This window comes from Amblyomma americanum, chromosome 10, assembly GCF_052857255.1.
Source record: "Amblyomma americanum isolate KBUSLIRL-KWMA chromosome 10, ASM5285725v1, whole genome shotgun sequence".
Classification (NCBI taxonomy): domain Eukaryota; kingdom Metazoa; phylum Arthropoda; class Arachnida; order Ixodida; family Ixodidae; genus Amblyomma; species Amblyomma americanum.
Window position 1 is genome coordinate 49,793,927 of NC_135506.1, and position 27,876 is coordinate 49,821,802.

At 47.2% G+C, this 27,876-nt stretch overlaps 2 protein-coding genes across 2 annotated transcripts in view; one reads left to right on the plus strand and one right to left on the minus strand.

Annotated features, from left to right (window-relative positions):
• LOC144107669 (major facilitator superfamily domain-containing protein 4A-like) overlaps nt 1–27,876 on the plus strand; it is a 422,352-nt gene that overhangs the window by 185,583 nt on the left and 208,893 nt on the right. The window lies entirely within an intron of this gene.
• Nucleotides 467–27,625, minus strand: LOC144108834 (uncharacterized). Its single transcript, XM_077642022.1, has 2 exons — nt 27,456–27,625; nt 467–3,546 (listed from the first exon to the last, which is right to left on the minus strand). The coding sequence occupies exons 1-2, from the start codon at nt 27,460–27,462 to the stop codon at nt 2,654–2,656; spliced, it is 900 nt and encodes a 299-aa protein (XP_077498148.1). The 5' UTR covers nt 27,463–27,625; the 3' UTR covers nt 467–2,653.

Sequence of the window (27,876 nt, forward strand, 5' to 3'; positions counted from 1 at the left end):
TTGCTTCTTCCATCGCACCCCATATTGTCTCCCGATGGCGTTCGCCCTAGCCTTGCCTCTTTTCCTATATGTAATTCGGGGTGCATGTTTCTCGCAGTGGGCTGCACATCGATCTTTCTTCTAAGCTGGTCGAGATCTCCCAAGTCCTCTCTGTCCTTCGCAGACCAAATGCATGGGGGGGGGGGGGTGTCATATGCCAGGCGCTGCTAGTAAATCCCATTGAGGCTTTTGAAGCCGTTCTGTCGATTGTTATGCACGAAGTCCGATTTGAGACTCTTCCATTGAAAATATCACAGAATTGTGCTGCTTTCAGAGCTCGGTGGCCAAGGCACTCCTATAAGGCAAAAAGCTAAAATGTTTAAAAACTCCGGACAGACTCACCAGCATTTTTTTCTTCATGCAGACTGCTTTGCCGAAGGGATGTAGTTGACAACGAAATTGAATAAACGAGGCAGAGGCGTAGATTCAGGAACTATGAACATAAGTTTATTTACAACAGTGATGGTACGACAGTCAGGAGAAATAAAGCTTTTTCTCGAGGCTGTGCCGTCGGCGGTGCCAACAAAACAGTAACTGTGTTTAACAAAGTGAATGCCTGGAACGTAAACAATAATGGACACATGACATATGCCGCTCTCTGAGGGCTAAGCGTGCGTAACTGGGCTGAAGGAAAAACCTACGCCGATTATTGGCTGCAACGAAATGGTGCTGCGCGTGTAGCTTATGAGCGCGCCAGCTACCATGGGTGCAAAAAATAATCCGCCTTGCTCACAAGGCCGCTCTCCACATGCACGCGAATTCTCCGCCAGCTGCACTAGTTTAAAATGAAATCGCATGCTATTGCGCACGCGCAGTTGATGTGACAGGCGCATGCGACAGATGGCGGTAGCTGTCAAGCGCATACGGCACACACGCGCCACTTCGTAAGCGCAGCTGGCCCCTCGTGGAACCAGACTACGCCTGCGTCTTCCACGAGCGTTTGATTTTAACCAGTAGGAGACGAATTTTCGCCACTCTCCAGAAAGCGCAGATCTCGTGAAAAAGGCGGATTGCCATTCCGGCATGGCGGCTAATCGCCACGCAATTTCTCGGTTACTATCACAGAGATTTACACTTTAGTGGTTAGATATAGTCTTTTTCGTCACTGGATTTCACACAATACCATGTAGTGCGTTGAGTCGGTCGTGGTCATAAAGTCTGATCTAAAAATATTTTTCACGCTATGCAAGCTGTCGTGAACATTTCCTTCCGGTTTGTTTGCGCGTGATTTGCACAGCCAATTTCTGGTGCAGATTAAGAAAAAGCTCGGCCGAGTGATAATACTAATCTCAGGGTGCTGTTTTGTGGCAGAAAACAGCACTCTATGCGCATATCGAGGGACCAGAGACATTTCGCAGGGCACCTTTGGGGTTCGTTTGCCATCACTACTGTGGTCACAGGCATTCACACTCCAAGAAGCAATGCAGCAAAAGTTTTTTGATAAAAGATTAAAAAAAAGAGACAAAAGGCTTGAATGCTCTTATCAAAATATCATTCTTCGAGAATATCGGCAGTATGCGTTAGATTATAGCACGGCGGATGATTTGAACTAAGCGATTCACGTGATGGAAGCTTTTTGCTTTTCCTAGGCGTGCTGAAACTTGAGTGCGCGTCGCTGCGTGAAGATGGCGCCCGTATTCATGTGGGACGATGAGCCTAGAGCCTACGAGTGAGCGTAGCTGCGAAGCTGTCAGGCTTGTCGCACGGGCGGTGAGGATTATTCGTCTCAGAGCGGCGGCTTCTGCACGGTGCCTGCTTCCTGAGCACAGATCAAGATTAACTTGCATTACACCGTTTGTTTAATGCAGTCTCGCACTGCAAAGTTACTCAACCCTGCTTTGAAGGAATAAAAACTGAACTCTGAGACATTATAGCGCCCTCTGTTATTCAAAATTTGCAGCGATATCAGTGTCGCGCAACCTCCGTCTGTTTAGCCGGGCAGCTAAGTTCGAACGGATGCCAATCGAAAACATATAGCTAACGGAAAGATAAGGCACCTATCTCAGAAGATCCGTGCAAACCTGCTAGGGTACATTAGCTGTCTATTTCAGTTTTGGTCGGCTGGCGCATCTCTGTTGATTGTGCAAGGGTTGACATAGCTACACTGGGTTGGGTTTAGTGCACGTCTTCACAATCATTGAAAAGACAGTCAGTGAGAAAAAATTGCTTGTCAGACTCACCGTGAGACCGTGCTTCGACAAATACTTCCCCGTTGACGAGACGGCCGAGCCTATAAGCTAAACTTAATTTACAATTTATCGATGACCAAAAACGGTGCAGGAATTCATTTAACGATTGGTGGCTGCCGTGTAAGGTGGCGCCACGTACATTTGCAGTCAGCTGTTCGTGCTACGTACAGCTGCTTTTGTTCCAGCCTCTCGGGCTCTCTGCATGCCGCGCACACCGGTTGAATCGTGGGGGAGACGAAGAGGTCCCTAACTCCCTAAATTTTGCGGGTGAACCCGTGCGACCCTTGCCATTAGAAAGCGTTCAACGCGGCCCTTCTGGTGGCACGCACTAAATTCTCATAACAATCATAACTATGAAATCTTAGGGTGACGTGTTTCCGCAAATGACCGGTCGTTTTTGCATGCATGCCTAACTAAAACAGACGCTAACAAGGTCCAACATAGTCAACAACGCTAACATAGTCCTCAACTCTGGAATATTCGTCAACTCTGGGGTGGTCGCCAACTCCGGGGTAGTCGCCAACACTGTGGCGGTCTTCAACTCTGGGGTGGTCTTCAACACCGGGGTAGTCGACACCGGGTTTGTAGTCAACTCCGGGGTAGTCGTCAACTCCGGGGAAGTCGTCAACTCCGAGGTAGTCGCCAACACTGGGGTAGTCGCCAACACTGGTGTAGTCACCAACACTGGTGTGATCTTCAACGCCAGGCTGGTCTTCAACTCCGGGGTAGTCGCAAACACTGGTGTGGTCTTTAACTCCGGGATGATCTTCAACTCCGGGGTGGTCTTCAACACCGAGGTGGTCTTCAACACCGGGGTAGTCGTCAACACTGAGGTAGTCGTCAACACTGGGGTAGTCGTCGATGCCGGGATAGTCTTCAACACTAAGATAGTCGGGGTAGTCGTCAACACTGGGGTAGTCGTCAACACTGAGGTAGTCGGCAACACTGGGATAGTCGTCGACGCCGGGATAGTCTTCAACACCAAGATAGTCGCTAGTTCTGGGAAAGTAAACTCCGAGAAAGTAGTCAACTCCGGGGTCGTCACCAACTCCGGGGTCGTCACCAACTCTGGGGTAATTACCAACTCCGGGGTAATCACCAACTCCGGTGCCGCCACCACCTCCAGTGTCTCCAACTCCTCCAATGTCACCGCCGTCTGCACCGTCACCACGAACTGCCACAGCGTCAAAATTCGCACTGTCGCCGCGGCAATCTCCGGCGGCTCGCGAGGGCTCTGCCCCTGTTGGCGCCCCATCCTCGGTCGACGCATTTCCTTCGAGCGCAGTGCCCACGAGGTCCTGCGCTGCCGGCTGGGATCCTGCACATTGCAGACACACCAACGGCTCTGTTACGTGTATGAACTCGGTGCGTTCGTCGCTGCTGTGCCTACACTCCTCTGCAAATGCTCCGATCCTTTAAAGCGCGGCCCCGCACGGACTACGCACGATGAAGGGCTCAGGTGGTCGAAATTATTCCGGAGCCCTCCACTACGGCACCTCTTCCTTCCTTTCTTGTTTCACTCCCTCCTTTATCCCTTCCCTTACGGCGTTGTTGAGGTGTCCAACGATATGAGACAGATACTGTGCCATTCCTTTCCCCAAAAACCAATTATAATTATTATATGAAGGGACACTGAGGAGAACCCTACCAAAATTTTTGTCAGCAAAACCTAATGATTCGACATTTCTTGGCTTTGTTGCCGCTTGTCCGGGAGCGAAAAATGCATTTATTGCAAAGAAATTTGGATTCGAAGTTGAAAAAGTTTTCCCGCCGCTCCTATTCAAACTCGAGAACTCTTATGACGTCACAGAACGGAGAGACGTGAAACGTGACGTAAACGGAGACTCCGTGATTTCGGAAATCTAGCGGTGCGGTCTAGCAGCTGCCGAAATGAAAGCTACCGCCACCGCACGTTGAAGGCATCTATCGGGGGTGGCTACCGTCGCTTCGTTTACGTTTGTACCGGCGTCTTGCCAGCGCTACGATGGATCCCGTTCCCGAACCCGACGACGTAGTTCTCGCAAAAACTCTGGCCTGCATTTCAGCGACCTCAGCCCCACAGAGCGTGCGATGCTTTTGAGGGAGCACGGTTAGGTTAGGCGCCGGCGGGTGGTTTCCCCCTTCCTCAGAGAGCAGCCGTTGCAAACTAAATATCATAACCCCAGTGCGGGGAGTCGCTATGGGCCAGGACAAGATGGCGCCTTGCGCCCATCGGAGGCTGGCCGGGGCTTTGGGGCCAACGGATTGTGATTCCTTGAACGGCTCGGTTGGACGGTGCATCAGGCGGCGTAGAGGTTTCCCACGGTTGCAAGGGCCGTTATTTGTTTTGTTTTTTTTTTGCCACAAAAAACGGATGGCTGCTCGAGGGCGGTCGCGTTTAAAGTCGGCGGCTTGAAACTAAAGCCGGCGCACGACGCTCCAACGGCTTCCGCTAGATCCAACGGGCCCACTGGATCGGGCTCTCTCGCTCACTTGCATGTACCTTCAGATATGTACTGTGAATGGGTTAAATTAGCCGAGAGCTCGAAAAGAACAGCTACGCCCAACTGCCGAAGCTATTGAATTACGTCACAACGCGCACCTCGCCGCGGAGCCGAATCAGTCTGGCCGGCTGGCGCACTCGGCGCGAAATAGACACATGCTCCAAGTCTCCCCGCCAGTGCGGTCATAGTGCGCCGAAGCCGCCGAACGCGTCGGCGGTCAAGCGCAGTTGGAGAGGGTCTCGCTTTGGCCGACGTGACGTCGCCGTGCAGCGCGCGCGCGCGCGTTACGCCGGAGCATAAACGCGCCTTAACAGAGCCTGCGCTTAACCGCTAACCAACGTATTCGGTGGCGGCATCTATGGGAGCCACTGATACCCCCCGTCCACTCACTGAATAAAATAAAAAAATTCCTGTGCCGAGGTTCGGAATCAAACCGGTACTGATCCGGAGTTCCCGGGTTCGAACCCGACCACGGCGGCTGCGTTTTTATGGAGGAAAAACTCTAAGGCGCCCGTGTGCTGTGCGATGTCAGTGCACGTTAAAGATCCCCAGGTGGTCGAAATTATTCCGGAGCCCTCCTCTACGGCACCTCTCTCTTCCTTTCTTCTTTCACTCCCTCCTTTATCCCTTCCCCTACGGCGCGGTTCAGGTGCATGTCCAACGATATATGAGACAGATACTGCGCCATTTCCTTTCCCCCAAAACCAATTATTATTAATTATTAACCAGGGCCTTTGGCGTTTGAGACGGTGACGCTACCACTCCGCCTAGACGGCTCAAGTTCCAACTGTCAATAAAGGCGCATCTAGTGATTGCACTCTTCCGATGCAGAAATCTCCGCGCTTTCGCTATATATATCCTGGCCTAACAGAGCTAGGCCATCAGCAATTTTTCTGAAATGCCTTGTACTTTGTCTCCCGTTCCTAATAAACGATTTCCGTTAAGTAGTTTGAAGTTGACTGGCACAGCCGGGAATGTTTCGTCGGGCAAGCGTGCGAAAACACAAGTGCTGCCTTGGAGGATCACCGACCATCGTGCCATCATAGTTTTTCATCAACCGTGGCGATCATCTGACAAGCCTTAACAGGCTCCTTCAAAGGTTAACTAGCACTTGAAGCGGCACTTGGAGTTCCTCTGCTGTTCGGCGCTTGTAAATCGAGGCGCGTCAAAAACAAAACCACGGGGCACGCAAAGCTCATAGACGCGAAGCGCCATAACAAATCGAAACTCTCCTGGCCGCCTGTGGCGCCGCCAAGCATTGGTTTTCTTTGTTTCCAACATTCATGTTGTCTTTTGTCTGCCTTCCTTGTGTGATAAAAGCTATCGATTTTAAAACAAAACTTACTTCAATAATGAACCGCGCAACCTTCTTTTGGCAGCCTCAGAGATACGCGATTCCATGTAGGAAGGAAAATTCTCCCAAGGTGGCGTCTCTTGTCCTATGGCGGCACCACGCTTGTACTTGCGACATTAGCCTGTGCCGGCGGTACCTGTAGTTTGGTTCTTGCTATTTTCTACCTTACAAGAGCTTTGTTTTCAGTAAGAGCAGCGTTTTTGTGATCAGGAGCTGGTATTCTATCGATACAAGCCAACTTCAATTTTTCCTCAATGTCCCTTTAAAGCAAAGCGCGTTCGAATCCGACCTAGGCGGCTGCGTTCTTATGGAGGCAAAACGCTAAGGCGCCAGTGTGCTGTGCGATGTCACTGCACCCTCCCCACCAGGTGGTCGAAATTATTCCGGAGCCCTCCACTAGGACACCTTTCTTCACTTCCTCCTTTATCCTTTCCCTTACAACGCGGTTCAAATGTCCAACGACATATGAGACAGATACTGCGCCATTTCCTTTGCCCAAAAACCAATTACTATTATTATCATTTTAAAGCGAAAGCTTTACTGGCCGCAGGTTGAGCATTTTCGCGTGACTGCCGGAGAGCCGTGCTGCGCATGCGCGAGAAGCAGTGACGACACACGCCGCATTTCTCTCCCTTGCTCCCTAGTCACAACTGCGCATGCGCCACTAGCAGTACGGAGCCACAGGTGTTCCGCCACTACGCAGCGCCGCGCTTTACCTCAAAATGCAACCTTCAATTTTGTTTCCTCTTTCTCCTCTCCCTAATTTATCCCTTCCTTTACGGCGCGGTTCGGGTGTCCACCGAGATATGTGAGACGGTTACTGCGCTTTGCGCGCTTGCCTCGCCATCTGGCATGACGTCACACCACACGGCTCAATGCCGCCCCCGTTTGGTATGACGTCACACCGCGTTCCTCGTCGTTGCGCTTGCTTCGCCAGCTGCGTCGCATGCCTGGTAACATGCGGGAGGATTGAAAAGGAGAGCGCGCGTGCGCCGCAACCACAGTTGTGTCGTCTTTAGTGCGACATTGCTGACAACGAGACTAACCTGGGCTTGCAATCAAGATTAACCAAGACTAACCATGTTCTGCCTTAGCTTTCGCTACGTATGTCCTGGCAAAGCCGAGCTAAGCCACTGCCAATTTTCTCTCTGTCGCTCCCTAGTCACTACTACGCATGCACCGCTAGTAGCACCGAGCCAAGGTATTCCACCGCTGCGCAGTGCCGCGCCTTTACTCAAAAACTCAACTTTCAACCTTCAGTTTTTTCTTTCCTCTTTCCGTCCCTCATTCAACCCTTCCTTTACGGCGCGGTTCGGATGTCCACCGAGATGTGAGACGGTTACTGTGTCATTTCCTTGCCTCATAAACCAAACAAAACAAGCGAGCTGATGGCGTTCACAGAGTTCATTGGCGTTGGCAACTTTGCAAAGACCATTTTCACGAAAGGAAAGGCGCACAACCAGCTCCGTGGGTCAGTGGAGACCTCAATCTCGCTTTCGCTTTGTATAACCAAGATTAGCGGGGTTAATCCACATTAATTGTTTCGTTTTGGCGAGTTCCTTGACGTGCCATGCAGAGGCTACGCGGAGGAAGCTGTATGCACGCCGAGGGGAAGAGCTTCTTCCCCACCTGGTGGTTAAATTTATGTGGCACCCAGTAATGTTATTCTCCCGAAAAAAAAACCAAACCAAGGGTTACGTTCAGGACTAAAAAAACTAGATGAAACGGAAACAAAAATTGAGAAAAGTAACAGCGACCATAAAAAAATGGCTGGCGGTCAAGCATTGCTAAGCACAAAATATTGTGAGAGAGCTGTTTTTTTTGCAGGTGGACATCACCATCACGTACAGGGTTGGTCAAAAAATTTCCAGGCCACAAGGTCTGCTTTTCGGCGGCATATCTTGCCATACTTATGATAGCAGCTGAAGCAATCAAGGTTCTGACGGGTGCGAATGATACTTCGCCTATACTCTCTATAGAGATTTTGGGCTTCGGGAGTGTCGGAACTGCCCGACTATAGCGCTCGAAAACAGATCATGCGGCCTGGGAACTTTTGACCGGCCCTGTACCTGAAGGAGCGATTGAGGTGTCCACTTGCCCAGGGAGCCAGTTATACACGTCTCAAAAATGTTGAATGTATGGCAGAAGCACATGGTCCAGTGCCGCGTTCCTGCAGGACCACGACTACGCGACAGCCTATATAAAGCTCTCGCGCAGTACAGGCCAGTGAAGCTGATCCATTCGCGCCACCGCGGGTTCAAATCCCAGTCTGGAATATTTATTTGATTTACTTTTATTCACTCATTTCACCTTGCACACACAGCGCAGGATAACAGCGGGGAGGAGGACCTTCATTCTGCTGCCATCGAAACGCGGCTGGAGTATAGACGAACTTGCGGGAGAGTCCGAACCGTGCTAAGCAGCAGAGTAACATTACGTAAACGTTTTTGTGCGCTATGGGTACGAACAACACCGGACGCAGAAACTACACATACAGACAGCTCTCACTACCAGCGCCTTGGCTGCACGTGTAGTTGATGCGTCCTGTGTTGTTCGTGCCCATGAGCACCGCATTAATAGACTTAAACATGGAAAGCCAACTAAGCCCATTTGCAGCTTCACTATAAGCCAGAAACACTAAGCCAACACCGCAGGGTGCTAAGGTGGGCACGGAAAACACACAAGCACACACATACATGCACGCACTCACAAGTAGAGCTCCTGCTGTCGCCATGCAATTGCCTCGCGTCATCGCGAATTGACGTCGCCTCGGAGAGTATCGCGCGGTATATATGGGCGGTGTGCCCCGATCGCAACACAGCGCGCGAGATGCCCCCCCCCCCCCTTCTGCATTTGCCATGGCTAGTTTCGAGATGAAGGGTCCCGTTGCCAGGCGACGTCGGCTGATGATGTGAAGCTCAACGCGGAAAGCCGCTAGCTTGTTTTTTGTTTATTTCTGCGGCCGAAAATAAGGCGATACGAGCCGCCTAAAAAGGCCGACGGGTATATGCACAGTGTGAATCGAATCGAGGGAAAAGCAAAGCGCCCTATTGCTTTCGGCGTGCGACCGAAAAAAAAAAGAGCACCTTTACACAGCTGATTCGACAACATGCTTCTTCTCTTGGCATAGTGAATGTGCTCCCCGAAGCGCTCGCTTGGGCGCCGACTCGAATGTCGAATATGACAGACTGCCGCAAGAACATGCGGAATTTAAACTCCAGGTATTTCTTCTAGGTATTCAGACCAGAGCTGCGTACTACAGCTTCCCAGTTGCCTTCAAGCTGTGGCTCAATCCGCAAATAAAATACAACTGCTACAATTTTTTTTTCCAAAGCTTTAGCACACCGCGCTCCGCTAGTGCGTAAGCGCTGATTGGTTACGATGCAGCAGGCGGGTGTACCGGTCACTAGGGAGCCTACATACATGCCGCCTGCCGCCTGGCTAAGCCGGGAGGGGGCGCGACATGTAGGCTCCCTACCGGTCACGGGAACGTGGAGCCATCTGGCGCCCTCAGAGAGATCTGCGCAAGCGTAGTCACCGCCGTACTCGAGTGGCGGCGCTGCCACCCCTCCAGTCTGGTCACGCGGAGTGACGAGCCACGGTACCAGCAGCAGTATGCGCTTTGATATCTACATTTAGCATATCGTGTTATCGTACCGGAGCACCTGGAGCCCGCCCACCACAAGTGCGCACGCGCCGATTGGTCCCGATGCAACAGGCCTGCGCGCATGGATGGATGAATAAGGCTGAACCCTTTAAATCAGGCGGTGGTTCAAGCCACCCAGCCATTACTTGTGAAATTTTACTCTTCTCTTGATTTTAGCCACCAATCAGATAGCCTTTGCTTGGCTACTTCTACCCGCTTAAAATCTACTTTCCCTTCACCGTCCTTAAACCCCAATGCCTCGGATAAATCAACCCCCCTGCTTTCTACTGTAGGGTGAAGCAATTTAAAAGTTTTCAGCCGTTTCCTCCTCCTCTCCGCACGCAACGCACAACGTGTCTATCTCTTGATACCTGACTCTATATGTCTTAGTCAGCAAAACTGCCGTCCCGGCCTCAGCTGCCGGGACCTGGCGCCATCTGGTGCCGTCAATGCGATCTGCGTATGCGCACAGACGGCGCATGGGCTCTCGGCACTCGGGTAACGGTAACCGCAACGCGGTTAACGGTATGATAAATGTGACTATTTTTATTTTCAGTTCGTGGAGTGGTTCACCAAATAAAGTACAAAGCCAGAGCACACAGCCTCAACTAGGGCCTCACTCAGCTTGAAAACTGCCTCTTGACCAAAAAGGCAGCATTTCTCGAGAGCACTTTGAAACACACGTTGACCGTGCCTCCTCTGACCACTTCTGAGTCGGTCATTTCTACTGAGCGTACAAATCCAACAAAAGTGCCAGCTGCATGGAAAGGTGCAGCCCCAATGAAAAAATAAAGGGCGACCTTGATGGTCGAACGGGCCAAACTGTAGATTTAGGTTTCTGTAATCCTAGTATAGCTGCGGCTTAGGAGTTAAGGAAAACTCTGCATCCACAACTGAAATACATCACTTCTTGCGGCTCTCATGAGCAAGAACCATGAACGATGACGAACACGTTCACTGTCTGGCAACAGTGGCAACATGTAGAGCGAGATTAGAGGGTTCGGTAGAGGTGAACTTATCGAAGAAGCGCTCTTGGAAAATAGATGTCCCAGTCTTCACTTTGGCTGCTCTGTTCAGCTAATTCTGAAACGTACAGTATGTACCAACCCAAATATACAGCGACTACGACTGTAATGCCTATGTCAGCAGAAATGATTGAACTCTTAATGACTCAATTACAACGAGAAGGGTGACTTTTCACTGCTTTAGTAAATTAAAAAGTGCGGTACAGTCATGTCAATATGCTACTTGTCAATTAGTGAAGACACACGCCAGCATTTGCGCCTAATGGCACTAATACTCCTTATGTAGCAAGAAAAAACTTTCTTCAAAGAAATGTTTTCATTCCATTGGCACAACATGTTTTGCGTCTTAACAATTAACGGTGACCTTGAAGCTAAAAAATACACTCCTATAGAACCCACGCCGCTGTAGTCTCAAGAGATGTTCTACACTTCGCAGTCTTCACCTTGATTTGGCTGGTCTGTTCAGCTAGTCCTGAAACGTACAGCATTTGCCCAAATATAGCACTAGCACAATTGTAATGTGTATGTCACTTTCGGCAGCACATTTTTCGAATATCTGCTGCGTGCATTTATGCCGGAGGATTGTAAAATCATGAAAGGCTCCACTATTTTTGTTTTCTGTGCCCTTGTACACACCAATCAGATGTACACTTGATGACCGTCATATGTTGGGGATAACTACTTTCCAAGTTTTTAATGTCTCAGTTGTGTTTTTCTTGGCAATGAGGAGGCCAGTGTTTGCTTGGCAGTCGGGAGTACTTGTGGTCTCGGTGTAAGGAACATTCTGTATAAAGGAGGTAAGACCCTTCAGGCCACTCTATAAACTTGCTGATGCAACTAAACAGTTTTTAGGGTTTACCTATTTATCAACAAAATGTTTCAGTTTATAAATCATTGGTGCTGGCATATAACTAGGGGCTGGACTGTTCGGAACCGCGAAATGAACTATACGATTGCACTTCAAGTCTGTTTAAGAGTGGAAATGCGAAAGCTTTTCCTTTTCCTCCCTTTCTCCGTCCATTTTTCCCTGTTTATTTTTCATTTGAAATTTTGTTATTTTATCTTAATTTATATTATTTATTTGATTGTTTTATTTTTACTCATTCTCTTGTACTAAGCAAGCCCTCTCACGCATTTGCATCATTTTTTATTGAATCAGTCACACAAAACCTGCTTCAAGCACAGCTTTACTTTAGTAATTAATTAATTTAATTAACTAATAATAATTCATCGTCCTAACTTTTCCCATTTTAAGATTTATTCACCCACTACCTAACACACTTAAACTTTTGCACATTTATCTCCACAGAACGACGTAATCATGCGGACAATTAAATTTGCAGGCGCTTTATTGTTGCCGCCACATAACCATATAATGCTTTCGCATTAAAAAGAACGATAAAAGTACGCTCAATTCACTTTTTTAAATTCGGTTTTAACCGAAAAATGTCAGTATCGTTAACTTCCAAGGCATAGCCAGCTAGCAGCTGAATGAGAGTTGCGCTCACTTAAAGTTGCAATTAATTAACCAAATAGCGACGTCAGGGGCATGATGCGACGTTTGTATTGTAGGATAAGCAGTGCAGTTGTGCGATTTCAGCTATTGCCCCGTTAGCTTACATGCCTCTTCAGACCGGGAAGCATCACCTCTTAGATTCTTCTAGCTAAGCTCTGTTTCTTCACTACCACCACCTGATTAGAGCATTTTCTCTGTTAATTAGGTTAACCAAATGCATGTAAGATACATGAAAACACGAATGGGCGTCACGAAAAAGTATGTGGCTCCCATCGCTTATTGAGCGACAGTTTCACTGCTGCCATCAGCACGCACCTAGGTTATGTGATGCACTGCCCGTGCGCTCAATGCTGTGTGATAACCCAACGATAACATGTCAACCTAGTTCGTAGAAGTAAACTTCCACTTCTGTTTGTCCTTATTTAACTTGAGTAACACTTTTTGTGAGGGTAGCAATTTTTTTTGTAATGTGCAGCTCCAAGTCGTACAATCAGCACATTAACTGCTCGTAAATAGATTCTTTGGGATTAAAAATACTGAGATAGACTTTAAATGACTTTTGACCACAGAATTGCTACATTGTCACCGAAAAAAGTCTATATTTCATTCGTAGAAAAGAACAAAAAGCAACATCCTGGAATCAAATCCGAAAAAAGTCCACCGAATTTTCAAAGAATAAAAGCCGAAAAGTCCAACCCCTAACTATAACACATACAAAAACTTCAAAACACAAAAACATCACTACATTAAGCATGATGATAAAAAGCAATGCAGAGAAATTGTGAAATATTACTGAGCTGATTCACATCAATTTTTCTATTTTTCTTGCGGGTGAAAAAAATATTCCTCAACAGTATAAGGATAGAGCCAACCTTCAGGTGAATGGCACAGGATGGCACTTGTATCGGACACTGGTAGATAGGTTGCACAATCACAGAACACCCGTAAGAGCTGAGCAAGCAAAAGCATCTTCTATAGTAACCATCCAGTAATAGAAGTAACTATAACTGAACGGACTGTTCAGTTCTTGGACGTACAGTTCAGCTCTGAATGCAATGCAGCATAATCATCATGAGAAAGGTTTGATTCCTGAGGAAAAACTATGCATGAAATCACTTATGCAAATAGATAACAAATAGAGACAGAAAACTGAACCTGAATGGGATGCTGATATGAAGCAAAAACTATTTTACGTGACAGCGTAAAGAGCTAGTCTGCTGAAAATCCTGGCATTGGCAGTTGTCCTCCGTAAGATGGAAAAAACCTAAGCAAATGAATTGGGGGAGGATCCAAAGCAAACCAAAATTAGTGAGGAGATTCCTCTAATGAGGGTATTTAAAAAAATAGAAGTAATTTATTAAAAGAAATCAGCCGCCAGTCGCGGTCGAACCCAGGCACTCTGGATGCCAGGGGGCATGCAACGCATAGGCTTCAAGGGGTCGTTGGTTCAAGTGTGTTGGAGGGGCACCTAGAGAGCGTGCTGTGGTGTGTATGTCTTAGTAACGTGGTTATGAGTGTGTAGTGGCATAGTATGTCATGAAGTGTAAGCTAGATATGGATTGGTAAGAGCCCTTTGGTGCTTCTATATCCATGGCTGTGTAGTGCGTGTTGTGTGCAAGTATTCAAGCAGACATGTTCAGTGTGGGAGCCCAGCGACAGGAGACGTTGTATGTGTAAATATGTATGTTTGCAAACGTTGTATGTATAACATCATATGTGGAGAATACTGTAATGTCAATGCCAACAAAATGAGAGAGAAAAGGAGTAAAAAGAGAAAAATAAGAGGAGGGCAAAGTGCTCTCATGTCTCCTCTTAAGAGTCCTAATTATTATCATAGTGCAAGTCCACACAGGAAATGAACACAAATGAGGGGTGCACCCAGGTGGTCATTCAATTGAAGTGCCATGTACACTGCAAGACGAAGAGAGCTAATATAAATGAGCCCATCACAAAAATATTTCTATAAAGGTCAATCTCCCAGGATATAAAGAAGCGATACCTATTATGACGACCTGCTCTTTCTGCTCCTGAACTGCTAAATAAGATGTTCAATGCAAGCATGACGCAGGCAACCTTTTGCTACAAATACCAAGATTACGGTTAAACAAGCACTGCTTGCACTCAAAGTTTTTCTGCAACTACATAAATTGCTTCGTTCTTTTATCGTCAAGACTCGCTCTTCAGTTTCGCAAAAAAGTATACAATCATATGCACACTATTTCAATTAGCACAAAACTCTTAGCCTGAGGCTTTGCAAGAGTATTATACATAACATAGAGACTAAGAGATAAGATACTACAACATAGTGCGGAGTTCTTTGATTTAGGTGTGTGAAGGATGTTTCCATCCAATTTGAAACAATCTACAATCAATAATTTCCCCTCATACCATAGCACTGCTCATTTTTCACTGCCATTTACTACTTAACTGGCATTACCTATTTCAGAAACTGAAGTGCCATATGTTCAGCATATTTTCATTGACGTTTCGTGTTCAACGACATGAACATGTGATTCTCTGTGGAAAAGTGGTGCTTTTGCAGTCTCCCACACACAGGTTTTGTCTAGGTAAGCAAGAACCGGACCCTCTTATGCATTTCAATTACAAGCCATCAAAACTGAAAGGTGGTCAGCAACTTTCTCACAAGGCGTTGTAGATTTCTTATTTTCTTGCTATTGCTTCTTGGCATAGGGTGCTGTAAAATCATCTGTATTATATTTGTCTCATATCTGACATTTCTATTTCACTTTCAATTTACTGCAAAGCATCTGCCTCCTTGTCAGAAAGCATAAAAAGCAGCCACAGCCTGTGTAAGCATTTCGCTTTCATCAAAATGTTAAAGGCCGTGCACTGTGCGATGTCAGTGCACGTTAAAGAACACCACATGGTTGGAATAATCCGAAGCACTTCACTACGGCGTTCCTCATGGCCTGAATCGCTTTCTCCATAGAAATGCGACCACCGCGGCTGGCATCTAAGCCACGTCTTTCGGGTCAGTAGCCGAACAAAATAAAAGCAACAGAATGCATCAACCGCAATGGCAATGGGCGAGTACGGAAGGTGAAACTAAGCGGGATGCGGTGTCAGGAAAAAAATTGTCTCTGCACGGTCAGACAAAATTAGGACGTCAATGAAAATTATACAAGCATGAGGGGACGTGCAAGCTTCATCAGCTGGAATGACGATCGACTGATTGGCTAGAGGTGCAAGGGAGGAACACATTTCTTTCTCCACGAATCCGAACTTTAGTCCACAGGTGTACATCAGTCATAATTATAGTAATGTCTAGCTAATGTGGTTCCACTCTTGCGAGTGGTTCCACTCTTGTCATCATCATTTATTGATCCCTTAAGGACCCTTCACAGGGTATTACATAAGGGGGAGGCGACGTACGTAGGACAATACAAGAACAAAGCCAAAGAGGTTGAAAAAAAAAGAACCAATCTTGTAAAACATATATATATAAACATACAATGAGGGCAATTAGGACAAAAAATACAATCAGTAACATAAATGAGAACACAATTAAAACAGTTACAAAAAAAATCAATCGAGTAGAGAAGGAGATTTACAAATGAGTTGCTCAAGCACATCAAACTAAGGGCGAGAAAAGAAATATAGACAAATTTAATGCTCAACGACACACAGTAACCGGTCTTTGAATTTGACAGGGTAACTTTACATGACACTAGAATCTGGCAATTCATTCCATTCCTGTATTGGAATTGGTAGAAATGACTGATTAAAAGCCGATGTTGATCCATGCAGGCGCTGTATAGGTACTTAAGCTATTGAATAAGCGTCGAGATGAACGTGCTGGTGGATGAAGAAAAGATTGGCGCAGATGCGTGAAATGGTAGAATATCTTGTGAAAGAGGCATAGTCGTGATATCTTGTGGCAAAAGACCGATGAGGGGAGATCCAGTGATGATTTTATACTGCTTTTATAATGCATATAATACTGAATTTATAATGTACCCTGATGCATTAATAATCAAACTTGAACACAACACTACCACGATTGTAAACCGAAGCCCGACAGCATGAATCACGATAATGCTAACTCTCCATAGGATACAAACAAGTGCGTCGTGCCATGGTGTCAGGAGATAGGCAAGAGAGCAACTGCTCCAAACAAGTTCGTAACTCGATCGCCAGTGTGAGCACACTGGGGACAGACCACTTTGCAAGAGAATAACATGCCACACAAACACAGTTTCACACAAACAGCGCGAGCAGACCCATGGCAGTGCAAATTAAGGCGACACCACAAAGCGACACTTAACAAGTGGCGGCCGTATACTTCCAAACTAAACGAACTACGTGCTCATCTGGCAGAGAACGCAGCAATCTCCTAAAAAAATGCTGAACAAGCTTCATCGCGATGACATCTGCAAGGAGACGAATTAAGCTGTCAGCAACCAGTTGCCCTTTGCACAATCAAAAAAGTGTTCGCAGTATTGACATCACGTTGTCGCGCAGTTAATCAAACTGCCCACTGCAGTGACACCAAACACAAAGACACTAAGCTCTTCCACCGAATGTATCGATTGCTGCGTAGATAAGAGAAAATCGGAAAAAAAAAAATTATCTCGGCCTAACCGCTTGCTTGTTCTGACTGCAATTTCGCACAAAAGTGGAATTTGGTGGTCAGATTTATTTTACACTTTGTTTTGGTGGTGTACTTGCCTAATTCGGCCAGAATTTTTCTGCGATGACGGCAGACCGAAACTGACAGGTTTCGTAGCAGTAGTATCCGTGGCACCATCTGTGCCCGCCGGAGGAACGAGCGCTGTACCATTGAGAAACTGCTTTCTCGGCTATTTTATCAAAACTGGGTGCAGGAAACACTGTTGCATGCAACTGCATCTCTCCCTGCGCCTTGTGTTTGTCCCGTGAGTTTCTGTACAGCCTCCCCGCATGGTAGAGTGCTCTTTCGTCTGGAGAGCGCACGATGGGACTACATCATTACTTCAAAGCTTGTAGTTTTGGTTTGCCATCGCCATAGACGATGAAGACTTCAGATTAATTTGATCAGATCAGGCAAGTACTCCACCTAAACATAATACAAAATAAAAACTGAGCACTAAATGCCACCTTAGTGAAAGTCTGTGCCACCTTTGTGCAAACTGCTACCAGCGCTGAGAGAAGACAGAAAAAATCAAACACAAAGAAGGCGAGCACTGGTTCAGGGGAGAGGGGTCGCTCCGAAAGCGAGCGTTGCACTGTGGCATTTCAATGCACGTTAAAGATTTCCAGGTGGTCCAAATTATTAATGCGAAAGCATTATATAGTTATGTCGTGTCAGCAAATTTTGTGCATACGAGTATGTCGTTCTATGATGACAAATGAGCAAAAGTTTGTGTTAGGTAGTGTGTGAGCAATCTTGAAATGAGAAAAGTTTGATTGCTAAATTGTAATTAGTGGATTAATTACACTGAATTATTGAAATTAAATGCAGCTTCAAGAAGGTTTTGTGTGACTGATTCGATGAAAAACAATGCAAATGCGTGAGAACGCATACTTTTTATTCTTGGCATTCCCACGGTGGATGAAGCGCCCTTTAAGAAACTCGCATAGACGGGGTCGCCAGCTTTCCCTCTAGGTAATATTTCGAAACTCAATGGTTCATAATGTTTTGACAGGTTTCCATGACCCCACGGTTAATCCGATTAAACCCTAGTTATTAATGCGAAGGCATTACTAGTCTATGTCAGCACCGGAAGCTTCCACAGAATGTGTCACCGGATGTGACATCATCAGCTGGTGACATCACCAGTCATAATCTGAAGACTGGTGTGAAATATATAAATTCAATGGTTAACCAATATCGAGTCAGAGAGTAGGTGTAGAAAGGCGTCGACTAGAAGCCACCAAGGTCGCGGCAAATGCTAATGCTGTTGCATTTTTTAACCACCTAAGAACCAAAACGGCTGCCGGAGAGGACAAAATCAACAACAGGATGCTCGGGAATCTTGACGATGGTTCCATTCGGAATCTTACAACCTATATGTAAGAATGCTGGGGCAAGGGAGAGATACCGCAAGCGTGGAAAACTGCGAACCTGGTCTTCATTCCGAAGCCAGGGAAGAAGCTCAGCTTTGAGCATCTTAGGCTCATTTGCATCACATCTTGCATTGAAAAATTGATGGAGCACGTAATTCAAACTAGACTGAATAGATTCATGCAAGATCAAAATCTATCCTGATACCATAATAGGCTTCGGATCAAACCTATTGGCATTCGAGGTCATGCTACAGCTGAAGGAGCAGGTAACCGAAAAAAAGACTTGATACTAGGGTCATTGTGGGACTGGACGTCTCCAAAGCTTTTGATAGTGTCAAACACGTAGCCATACTTAAGAACTTTAGTGTGCTAAATGTTGGAGTCAAGACGTAACTACGTAAGGGACTTTCTCTCAAATCTAACTTCCACCATCAGCCTGGGCGGACAATCACTCGAAAACATTAGATTTGGGACTAGAGGGACGCCGTAAAGGTCCGTTCTCTCTCCGACCCTGTTTAGTGTAACGATGACTGGGCTTCCAGGGCAACTCGGCGGAATCACAAGTCTGCATCACACGATATATGCGGACGGTTTGTCACTGTGGGTGATCAGGGGTAGCGATGGACAGATTGACAGGACACTTCAGAGCACCATAGATGTAATAGAGAAATATCTCAAGCCGATTGGATTAAAATGCTCGGCAGAAAAATCAAAGGCTGTTTTTCTGTCATGTAAAAATAGGGAAAGAAACAGTCCCCCTTGCAAGAGCTGTGATATTGCTTGGTGAGTGAATGGCAATGCCATTCCGATGGTAGACAGTACTCGAGTCCTAGGGCTGTGCATACAAGCAAATGGCAAAAACACAAACTATCATGAGACTTGAAGCAAGTACCAGCCAGACATGCCTGCTACTCAAGCGTATTTCTAACAAGCATGCAGGGATTAAGGAGGCCAACCTTTTGAGATTGGTTCAGGCTTTCATCATAAGCCAAGTGCTATGCGTTGCCCCCTATCTCAAACTGGCCAAAGCAGAAAAGGGCAAAATTCAAATCATAATCATAAAAAAGATCAAAACCACACTAGGTCTTCCTCCGAACACTTCCACAGTAAAACTTCTAAGGCTAGATTGGCTCCAACACTCTGAATGAGCTCATAGAAGCCGCCATGGTGTCGCAGCATCAAAGACTTTTAAAAATCAAAACTGGAAGGAAAATCATGAAGCGCATGGGGTTCCAACCCTCGGAGTGTTCAAAGCAGACAAATAACGTACCTACCGCTGCTAAGATACTTTTTGCGAGCGGCTTAACTTGAAGTATCGCGTAAATATTCTTAGGTATTCGATGCTTCTCAGATTTTTCAGTGGCATAGCCAATTTTGAGTTGTCTAATGATTGTTTTGCCAGTTTTAGAGTTAGTGAGTCTCTCCAACTGGGGAGATTTTGTGAGCCACAATCAGTTCCTCTGTGGTGTTGTGTATTCCTAACCCTAACAACTTATCCGTAGGCGTAGTTGTGGGTAGGCATAGCACGATTTTGTATGCCTGCCTAATCAGCGTGTTAATTTCCTCTGTTTCAGTCCTGTCCAGATTTAAATACGGTGCCACATATACAATCCTACTCAGGACGAAGGCCCGAACAAGTTTCCTGATGTCTGCCTCTCATATCTTTGTGTTAATTGGTGATTATTCTAATTAACCTGCTGAATTGACCTATGCAAGAGGCCATTTTCTTGATGGCTGTGGCATCTTTACCATTACTCTGAATGTATAGTCCAAGTATATTAAGTTCCTTGACCTCCGGAATTCTGTTTTGCCCCAGAAGTATCTCAATGGGTGGGTGCTCTTTAATTCTCGGGTGCCTTATTGTTAGAAGTTCCGATTTAGACGGGGAACAGGTGAGTCCAACCCACTGAGCTTCCCTGACCACTGTGTCCCCGCCTCTTTGAAGGGTTTCCTCCAGCTTGGCATCACTTCCCTTGGTGGCCCATAGCGTGATGTCATCAGTGAGAGTGCGTGGGACAGGTTAGGCACTTTAAGTTCTTTAGCCAGATTTATGAGGGTTATGTTAAATAGGAAGGGGGACAAGACTGATCCTTGTGGGGTCTCATTGCTTCCTAATTTAATGGTTTCACTTTTCAGTGTGTTAATAAGTATCTCAGCCATTCTGTTTTGAAGAAGCGCTAAGATATAATTGTAGGTGTTCTTCCTTACCCCCAGCGGCAATAGCGCCTCTAGAATAGCTTCGTGCTTGACATTGTCAAAAGCCTTGATTGAATCTAGAGCTAGCATTGCTCGGGTATCCCTACTGCTTTTTGGGTTAATCACCTCCTCGGCCAGCTGCAGCATGACGTCCTGTGTTGACAAGGAAGGCCTTAAACCCAGCATAAAATCTGGGAATAGGTGCCCCTTGTCCACATGATGCTGAATTCTGTTTAGTACTACGTGTTCCAAAAGCTTCCGACACACGATATGAGAGAAATCGGTCTTAGGTTTTTTTAAGTCGAGGGCCTTGGCAAGTTTGGGTATCAATATTATCTTAGCGTGCTTCCAAGTATCCGGGATTTCTCCTGCTAGCCAACATTGATTGAAGAAGTCTGTGAGATCTTTTACAGACCTGTCATCTAGGTTTCTTATCATTTTGTTGGTTACGTTACCTGCTCCCGGCACCGAGGCGGTGCGTAACTGGTGCAATGCTGCTCTTGCTTCCGCCTCCGATATGTCCTCGTCCATATCTGAATTTAGAGTACCGTTCTATTTCTGATGCGGTGCCGAATTGGTGTCGCCAATATAGATACGTTCGATTTCCTTTAATAAAGCGTCATCTGTTAAAACTGTCTGGTGTATTAGTCTATTTATACCCTTCTGCTTTCTGCCTTGCTGCTTTCTGGTTGTAATAAGTGCGTCAGCAGTTGCCACGTGTTTTTATTGCCTAACTTACCGCTCATCTGATCGCAAAATTGATTCTACTGTTGACTAATTAGGTCCTTCGAGTGCTTTTCAATGCTAAGATCCAACTGGTTGATTTTTAACTTCAGTTTCCGGCTGTGCTTTTGCTTTAGCCACCTTTGTATCAAGGAAGCCCTTGCCTGCCACATGTGTAATATCCTACTGTCTAGCTCTTGGTGTTGTCTCTCTATCGCCACAGATTCTGTTGCTGCAGCAACATCCCTTTCGAGCTGTCCCAACCAAGTGCTAATATCTTTAGCAAATAATGCCACAAGCTGCCTGATAATACCAGACTGCTTTGATGCATATGTTTCCGGTACCTACAAGTACGAGTGGGTAAACAGAGCTAAAACATGGTAACTTTCTGGCGAACGCCTCGCACTTATCCCCCTGTAATGTGGAGGGTCCATTCAGTTACTTTTGATAGAGGACGCAGGACTACAGTTATGTGACATTGTACGCTGTACAGCTACTCCACCCATCGGCATGGAAGTAGCTAAACAACGAACAGATTCCGGGCATTCATCCCGCCACTGGTGCTGTGACAAACATAATGGCTGTCACAGTGTACTCTCAGGGCTCCAGGACTGAGAAGTGATGAGTGCTGCAATCACCCTTGAAGTTTTTAGAGGACATTGACTTTATATAGAACAGTGCTAGAGCTAAAAAAATTTAAATCAATGACTCAAGCGGAGCAACAGCCGACAGGCCAGTGTAATCTGTACCCACTTGAACATTTACACCACCACCAACCACACACCGTGGGGCATCAATAAAACGAAATCATGGTAGCGGAAACGGAGTGGACAAAGGGCAAAAGCAGCTCTGGACCGTTCGTCACTTCAGTGATGTCACCGGCAGAACAGCTTAGTGGTGTGCCTTTTCTTGGGATGACCTGCACTACACTACCATAGTGTGATCTAGCACTGCAAAATACCTCATGCTTGCTTCTGTTCTCAGTCAAGAAAGAGTTCTATAATAAACTGCACATCTCCAACCAAAAACTTTAATTTCAAACTCAACGTTTTGGAGTCAGCTCGGCTCCTTCATTAGAGGTGACTGGGGGCAGTAGCTGGCATGTTTAAGGAGGAGGTTTTAGAAGCGTTAGCTCTTATTCATCACATTTCTTGGGGTCTGCTACCACCTCCCTTTGGCGTGAAATTTTCTAAGTTTGACGAATTCAAGATGGCGGTCCCCATAGTAAGTAGATATAGCAACTGAATTGGTGATTGATTGGTGACATCATGATTAGCTAGTCACGTGATTGTGCTTAATCGATTATAACTCATTAATTAATGAGGTTATGACAAAACGAATGATATTTGTAATCCTCTAGATGAGTAGAACATGTTAGACAACAAAATTAAATAATGAAGTGAGTATTTAGCAATGGTTAGGCTTACATTTTACTTATAATTGACTACCCGATAACATCATGATCTAAGTAATGGCATATTCGTAATGGGCTTGAGGAGTAGAACATGTTAGACACCAATATCGCCTAATTAGGTTAATATTTAGTTATGGTTAGGCATAACATGGCGGCCCCGACGTCAACACTCGCAACTCAATCACGTAGTAATCGCATGGACGATAGATGGCGCTACCAAACAGCTAACGCTCGTTACTTCGTCTTCCAGATGGTGGTGGCAAATTTTTTTGTTGGATATGTGAAGTTTATTATGTCTTCAAACCCAACCAAAAGCAAATCTGTCAAAATGTTTAGCTTCCAAAAAGAGTTCAATAAAGAAGGCAATTTTTTCTCAAGTGGGTTCCCAAGGAATTCACTGTTCGGGTAAGATTTCACTTGGGGACTTTTTTCCTAGTGGGCGCCCATGCCCAGACTGCCACCTTAGCTCCTTCAGGGGACTTCTTTTCCGGGGACATTTTTTCCTACACCCGAACGAAAGAGGCGCCGTAGCGGAGGGCTCCGGAATAATATCCGCCGCCTGAGGTTCTTTAATGTGCACCAATATCGCACAGTACACGCACGCCTCTTTATGTTTCGCTTCAAGGCCCGGATTGTATTCAATCCGGAGCCAATCATTTCTCTCTCTCGCTCCCTCATGGCGCAGTCAGATGTCCGCCGAGATCGAGAAAGTTGCAGCGCCTTTCTGCTTTCCGCTCACAGGGAGACGTTTTGCAACCAAAAACCCTCGTTTGGAGACCGCGTGTTCACTTCCTGCTCTGCTGACTGAAGGGGTTAACGCGACGGGCTAGTTTGTGCTTTTCATTCACCTCCTGAAACATGGTTACTATAGTCGGGTACAACTTAAGAACGCAGCGGCTTTTTTCCTGTCAAAGGACCCCCCCCCCCCCCCCTTCCAGCCAGTGCCCTCGGCCGATTCTCCTAACCCTAAGGAGCTAGTGACAGGGCTTTGTTCCATTGTTAAGAGGAGTGGCTTAGCCTGGGTGAGCCTGCGCCATCTCCCCCTTCGTCGCGCTGCCCTCCCCCCCCCCCCCCCCCCCCAGTTCGTGGACAAAGGCGCGCCTCTTTCCCTTTCCTGCCTATCCTTGGATGCCTAGCCACAAAAAGCTGTCTGTAGATGAAAGGGGACTATTCCCTTCCCTTTATGGTCAGGGATAGACCCCTTACTCCATTGTGGCGCCGCTTCCTGCATTATCAGACATACCCCTGGTGCATAGCCAGGTGATGGGGACTTCCCCCTAATCTCGGAGAACCTGAAGCTCCAAGGTCACCGCCAGCTTTGGAGTGTGAAAGGAAGTTTACAATGACACAGTCCCTTTATGAGTACCATGCAGTCTGCGCCAGCTCCTTGCATTCCCACCCCTGCTCTATTGTGTCCTTTCAGCAACTTCCCTCCCACACAGATAATGCAACAGCTCCCCTCCCTTTTCTAACAAGAGTGAGATATTGCCGTCTGCGCACGAGGGTTTTCTCGGTATTCTAATAATAATAATTGGTTTTTGGGGAAAGGAAATGGCGCAGTATCTGTCTCATATATCTTTGGACACCTGAACCGCGCCGTAAGGGAAGGGATAAATGAGGGAGTGAAGAAAGAAAGAGGTGCCGTAGTGGAGGGCTCCGGAATAATTTCGACCACCTGGGGATCTTTAACGTGCACTTACATCGCACAGCACACCACGGCCGCCTTAGCGTTTTTCCTCCATAAAAACGCAGCCGCCGCGGTCGGGTTCGAACCCGGGAACTCCGGATCAGTAGTCGAGCGCCCTAACCACTGAGCCACCGCGGCGGGGCCTCAGTATTCTGCAAGTTGTCAAATTGACTATTCCAGGAATCTGCCGGAAAAGCGCTATATATATTTGAAGCACGGCCCGCTCCTAGCCACGGCTGCTGACTGTAGCCATCTGCAGAGAGCGACAGCAAAATATTAAACTGTGATGTTTAACTTCTCGAAGCGACACATGGACATTGATGGACGCCGTAGTGGAGGACTCCGTGATTAATTTAGACCACCAGGGTTTCTTAGACGTGCTGTGACAACGCACGGTGCAGGACGTATTTCTGCGTTTCGCGTCCATCGAAACGCGGCCGCCGCGTCTGCGCACTTATCAGCCGAACGCCGCAACAACCGAGCCACCGTACCCGCCGCGGTGGTTCAGTGGTTGCCGCATTTAGGTAGCGGCAAATCAAATATCGAAAAATTGAAGTGGAGGACGCTTAATCTTCGTCTTTAAGAGTGAGACGCGACAGCGTGTCGCACCGTTGAATGCCTTCGCTCGTTCGGCGCGACGCGTGGCCCGTTGGAGAATTTAAGGAAAGGACGCCTGTCTCACATATCTCGGCGTATACTCGAACTGGACCGTAAGGCAAGGAAAATGAACTGAACAATTGCTTTTACGGAAAGGAAATGGCGCCCGTCTCAGATTTCTCGCTGGACACCCGGATCTCGCCGTAAGGGAAGAAAAATCGATCGATCAATCAGTTCATCAATCGTTCATTTGATCGATCTCTCTATCAATCCTCAACGCTGCCGCGTTAAAATTCCTTCCCTATCAGTGCACGTTAAAGATCCCCAGGTGGTCGAAATTATTCCGGAGCCCTCCATTACGGCACACCTCTCTACCTTTCTTCTTTCACTCCCTCCTTTATCCCTTCCCTTACGGCGCGTTTCAGGTGTCCAACGATATATGAGACAGATACTGCGCCATTTCCTTTCCCCTAAAAAAACCTATTAATATTATTGCGCGGTTCATGTGTCCACCGAGATGCGCCGTTCTTCGCTCACGGACACCGACTTTTCTGCGACACGAGCTCCTTAACGCTGTCGCGTTAAAATATCAGTGCACGCTAAATATCGCCAGGTGGTCGAAATTATTCTGGACCCCTCCACTACGGCTCCTCTTTCTCCCTTCCCTTACGGCGCGCTTCGGGTGTCCACCGAGATGTGAGAGACAGTTACTGCGTCATTTGCTTTCCTCAAAAACCACTTTTCTTTCGCGTTTCGAAGCAGGCGAAACGCAAAGGCGCCCGTGTGCAGTGCGGGTAAGGACCCCCCCCCCCCCCCCCCGGTGGTCGAAATTTTTCCAGAGCGCTCCACTACCGCACCTTTCTTCTCTCAGTCCCTCCTTTAACCTTTACGCGTGTCCGCCGATATGTGAGGCAGATACTGCGCCATTTCCTTTCCCCAAAAACCAATTTAATTTTTCCACCATCATGGGCACTTCAAAGTGGCAAGGCAGCGAGCGCTCTGTGCTAGCATGCAGGAGAGGCGCCGTAGTGGAGGAAGGCGTTCACTTAAAGAAGACGGGCTAGTTTGCGTTTTTCATTCGCTGTCTGAAACATGGTTACTATAGTCGGGTACAAAGCTTTTTAGTGTCAAAGAACCCCCCTTCCAGCCAGTGCCCTCGGCCGATTCTCGTAAGCCTGCTAGCATTACTAAGCAGAGAGTGGTGTACTCGCGGACAGCTTATTATGGCTATGCAGCCAAGGAGCTAGGTGACAGGGCTTTGTTCCATTGTCAAGAGGAGTGGCTTATCACAGTCTTGGTGAGCCTGCACCCTTTCGTCCCGCCGCTTCCCTGGCCGGAATAAATAACACCCCCCCCCCCCCCCCCCCCCCTAGTTCATGGGCAAAGGCGCGCCTCCTTCACTTTCGTGCCTAGCCTTGGCTGCATAGCCACAAAAATCTGTCTGCGAGTTTAGATGAAAGGGGCTATTCGATTCCCTATATGGTCCGCGATAGACCTCTTTCTCCATTGTTACGCCGCTTCCTACATTATCAGCAATACACCTCGTGCAGTGCGTTGTCAGAACACGTGTATGAGACCCCTGTGTTCCGAATTCATTAAAAAAGATACCGACGGGACAAACGCTAGGCTAAAACATGGTTACTAGCGCTAAAAGCACGAGGGACAGCGAAAAGATATCGACGGGACAAATGCTAGGCTCAAACACCATTTCCAGCGCAAAAAAAAAAAAAAGGACAGCGACCGCACAGCGTTCCTAAGTGCGCATCGAAATCTGAAAACACGGACGCTGCGGCACATTGCCCCTACCGAAGCGTGCGTGCCGGAATCAAACCGCCGAGCTCGTGCCCAAACAGCCGGACAGCATATACCGAAAATAACAGTGCGAAGGGTCATTAAGATATAAGGAATTTCGTGCGTCCGATTGAAAAGCAGGGTATTCGGCACCAGTTCATTAATTACCTGCAAACCGACGAGTGCGGACATTTGCATCTACAGCATTCAGTGTAGATCGGACATCTACAAAAACAGCGCGGACACACAGCCCGCGTCGACTGCGCCGTTGCAGCAAACCTACGAACAAGACTAATAAATACGCCAGCGCTTGCAGCGGCCCAGACGCACATAACAAGCCATTGCAACGAACGACGAGCGCTTCCCTGACGGTTTTATCAGACAAAGTGTGGCTTCCCCTGTGGCGGACAACTGGGTCTGTAAATGATGATGCTTTAAAAGAAAAAAAAATATCGCGAATCTAGCGAACCAAATGCGAGGTTTCGTGCACTACGGACAGACGTAAACACAGCCCGCCCTGATCTTCGCTAACCGCGTTCGTGCTTCACTTGGCATAAACTGACGGAAAACCACGTCATGTTCAAGCTCGTCCGCATCAGCGTAAGCGGCCGACGTGAACACACGTGGAAATGTGCGCAGTGGATCAAGCGATGTGCGAAATGGTCAGCGTTTTCTCCGTTACATCTGTCCGCGCATGTGCGAATAAACACTGACGAAGCACATGGCCGGCCAAACGGCCTCGAGCGTTCACGAATCTTTTCTTATCTACTATCGTCTGGTGGTGCTCACCTTCCATGGCGCGCTGACAACGTCGCTGACACTTCTGCTGCCGATGAAGTCAAGCTAAGCTGGCAAATCTCTCCCGACCGTCGGACCACAACGATGGCTGCTCAACTTTTTTAAGTGTTCACAAGTCGCGCAGCTCTCTATACTCAGCCTGTGATGGCGGAGATGACGATAACCATGGTTCCCGCGTTTTGCGGTAGTTTTGCGGGAGGGCGTGGTGCCACCATGCGGTAGCCGCGAGAAACACACTAAAATGTCAACTTAGCAGACGACACGATGCAAAATGACCACGCCAGCGTGCAGGGAGGAAGTTTTTTTTTTTTTTGCGAAGACGAAGCTTGACATACAGGCACTCATCCCGACTAGGCGCAGAATTTTTCTGAGAACAGATGATTCACCGCTGCACCTTAACTTAGAAGGGAGC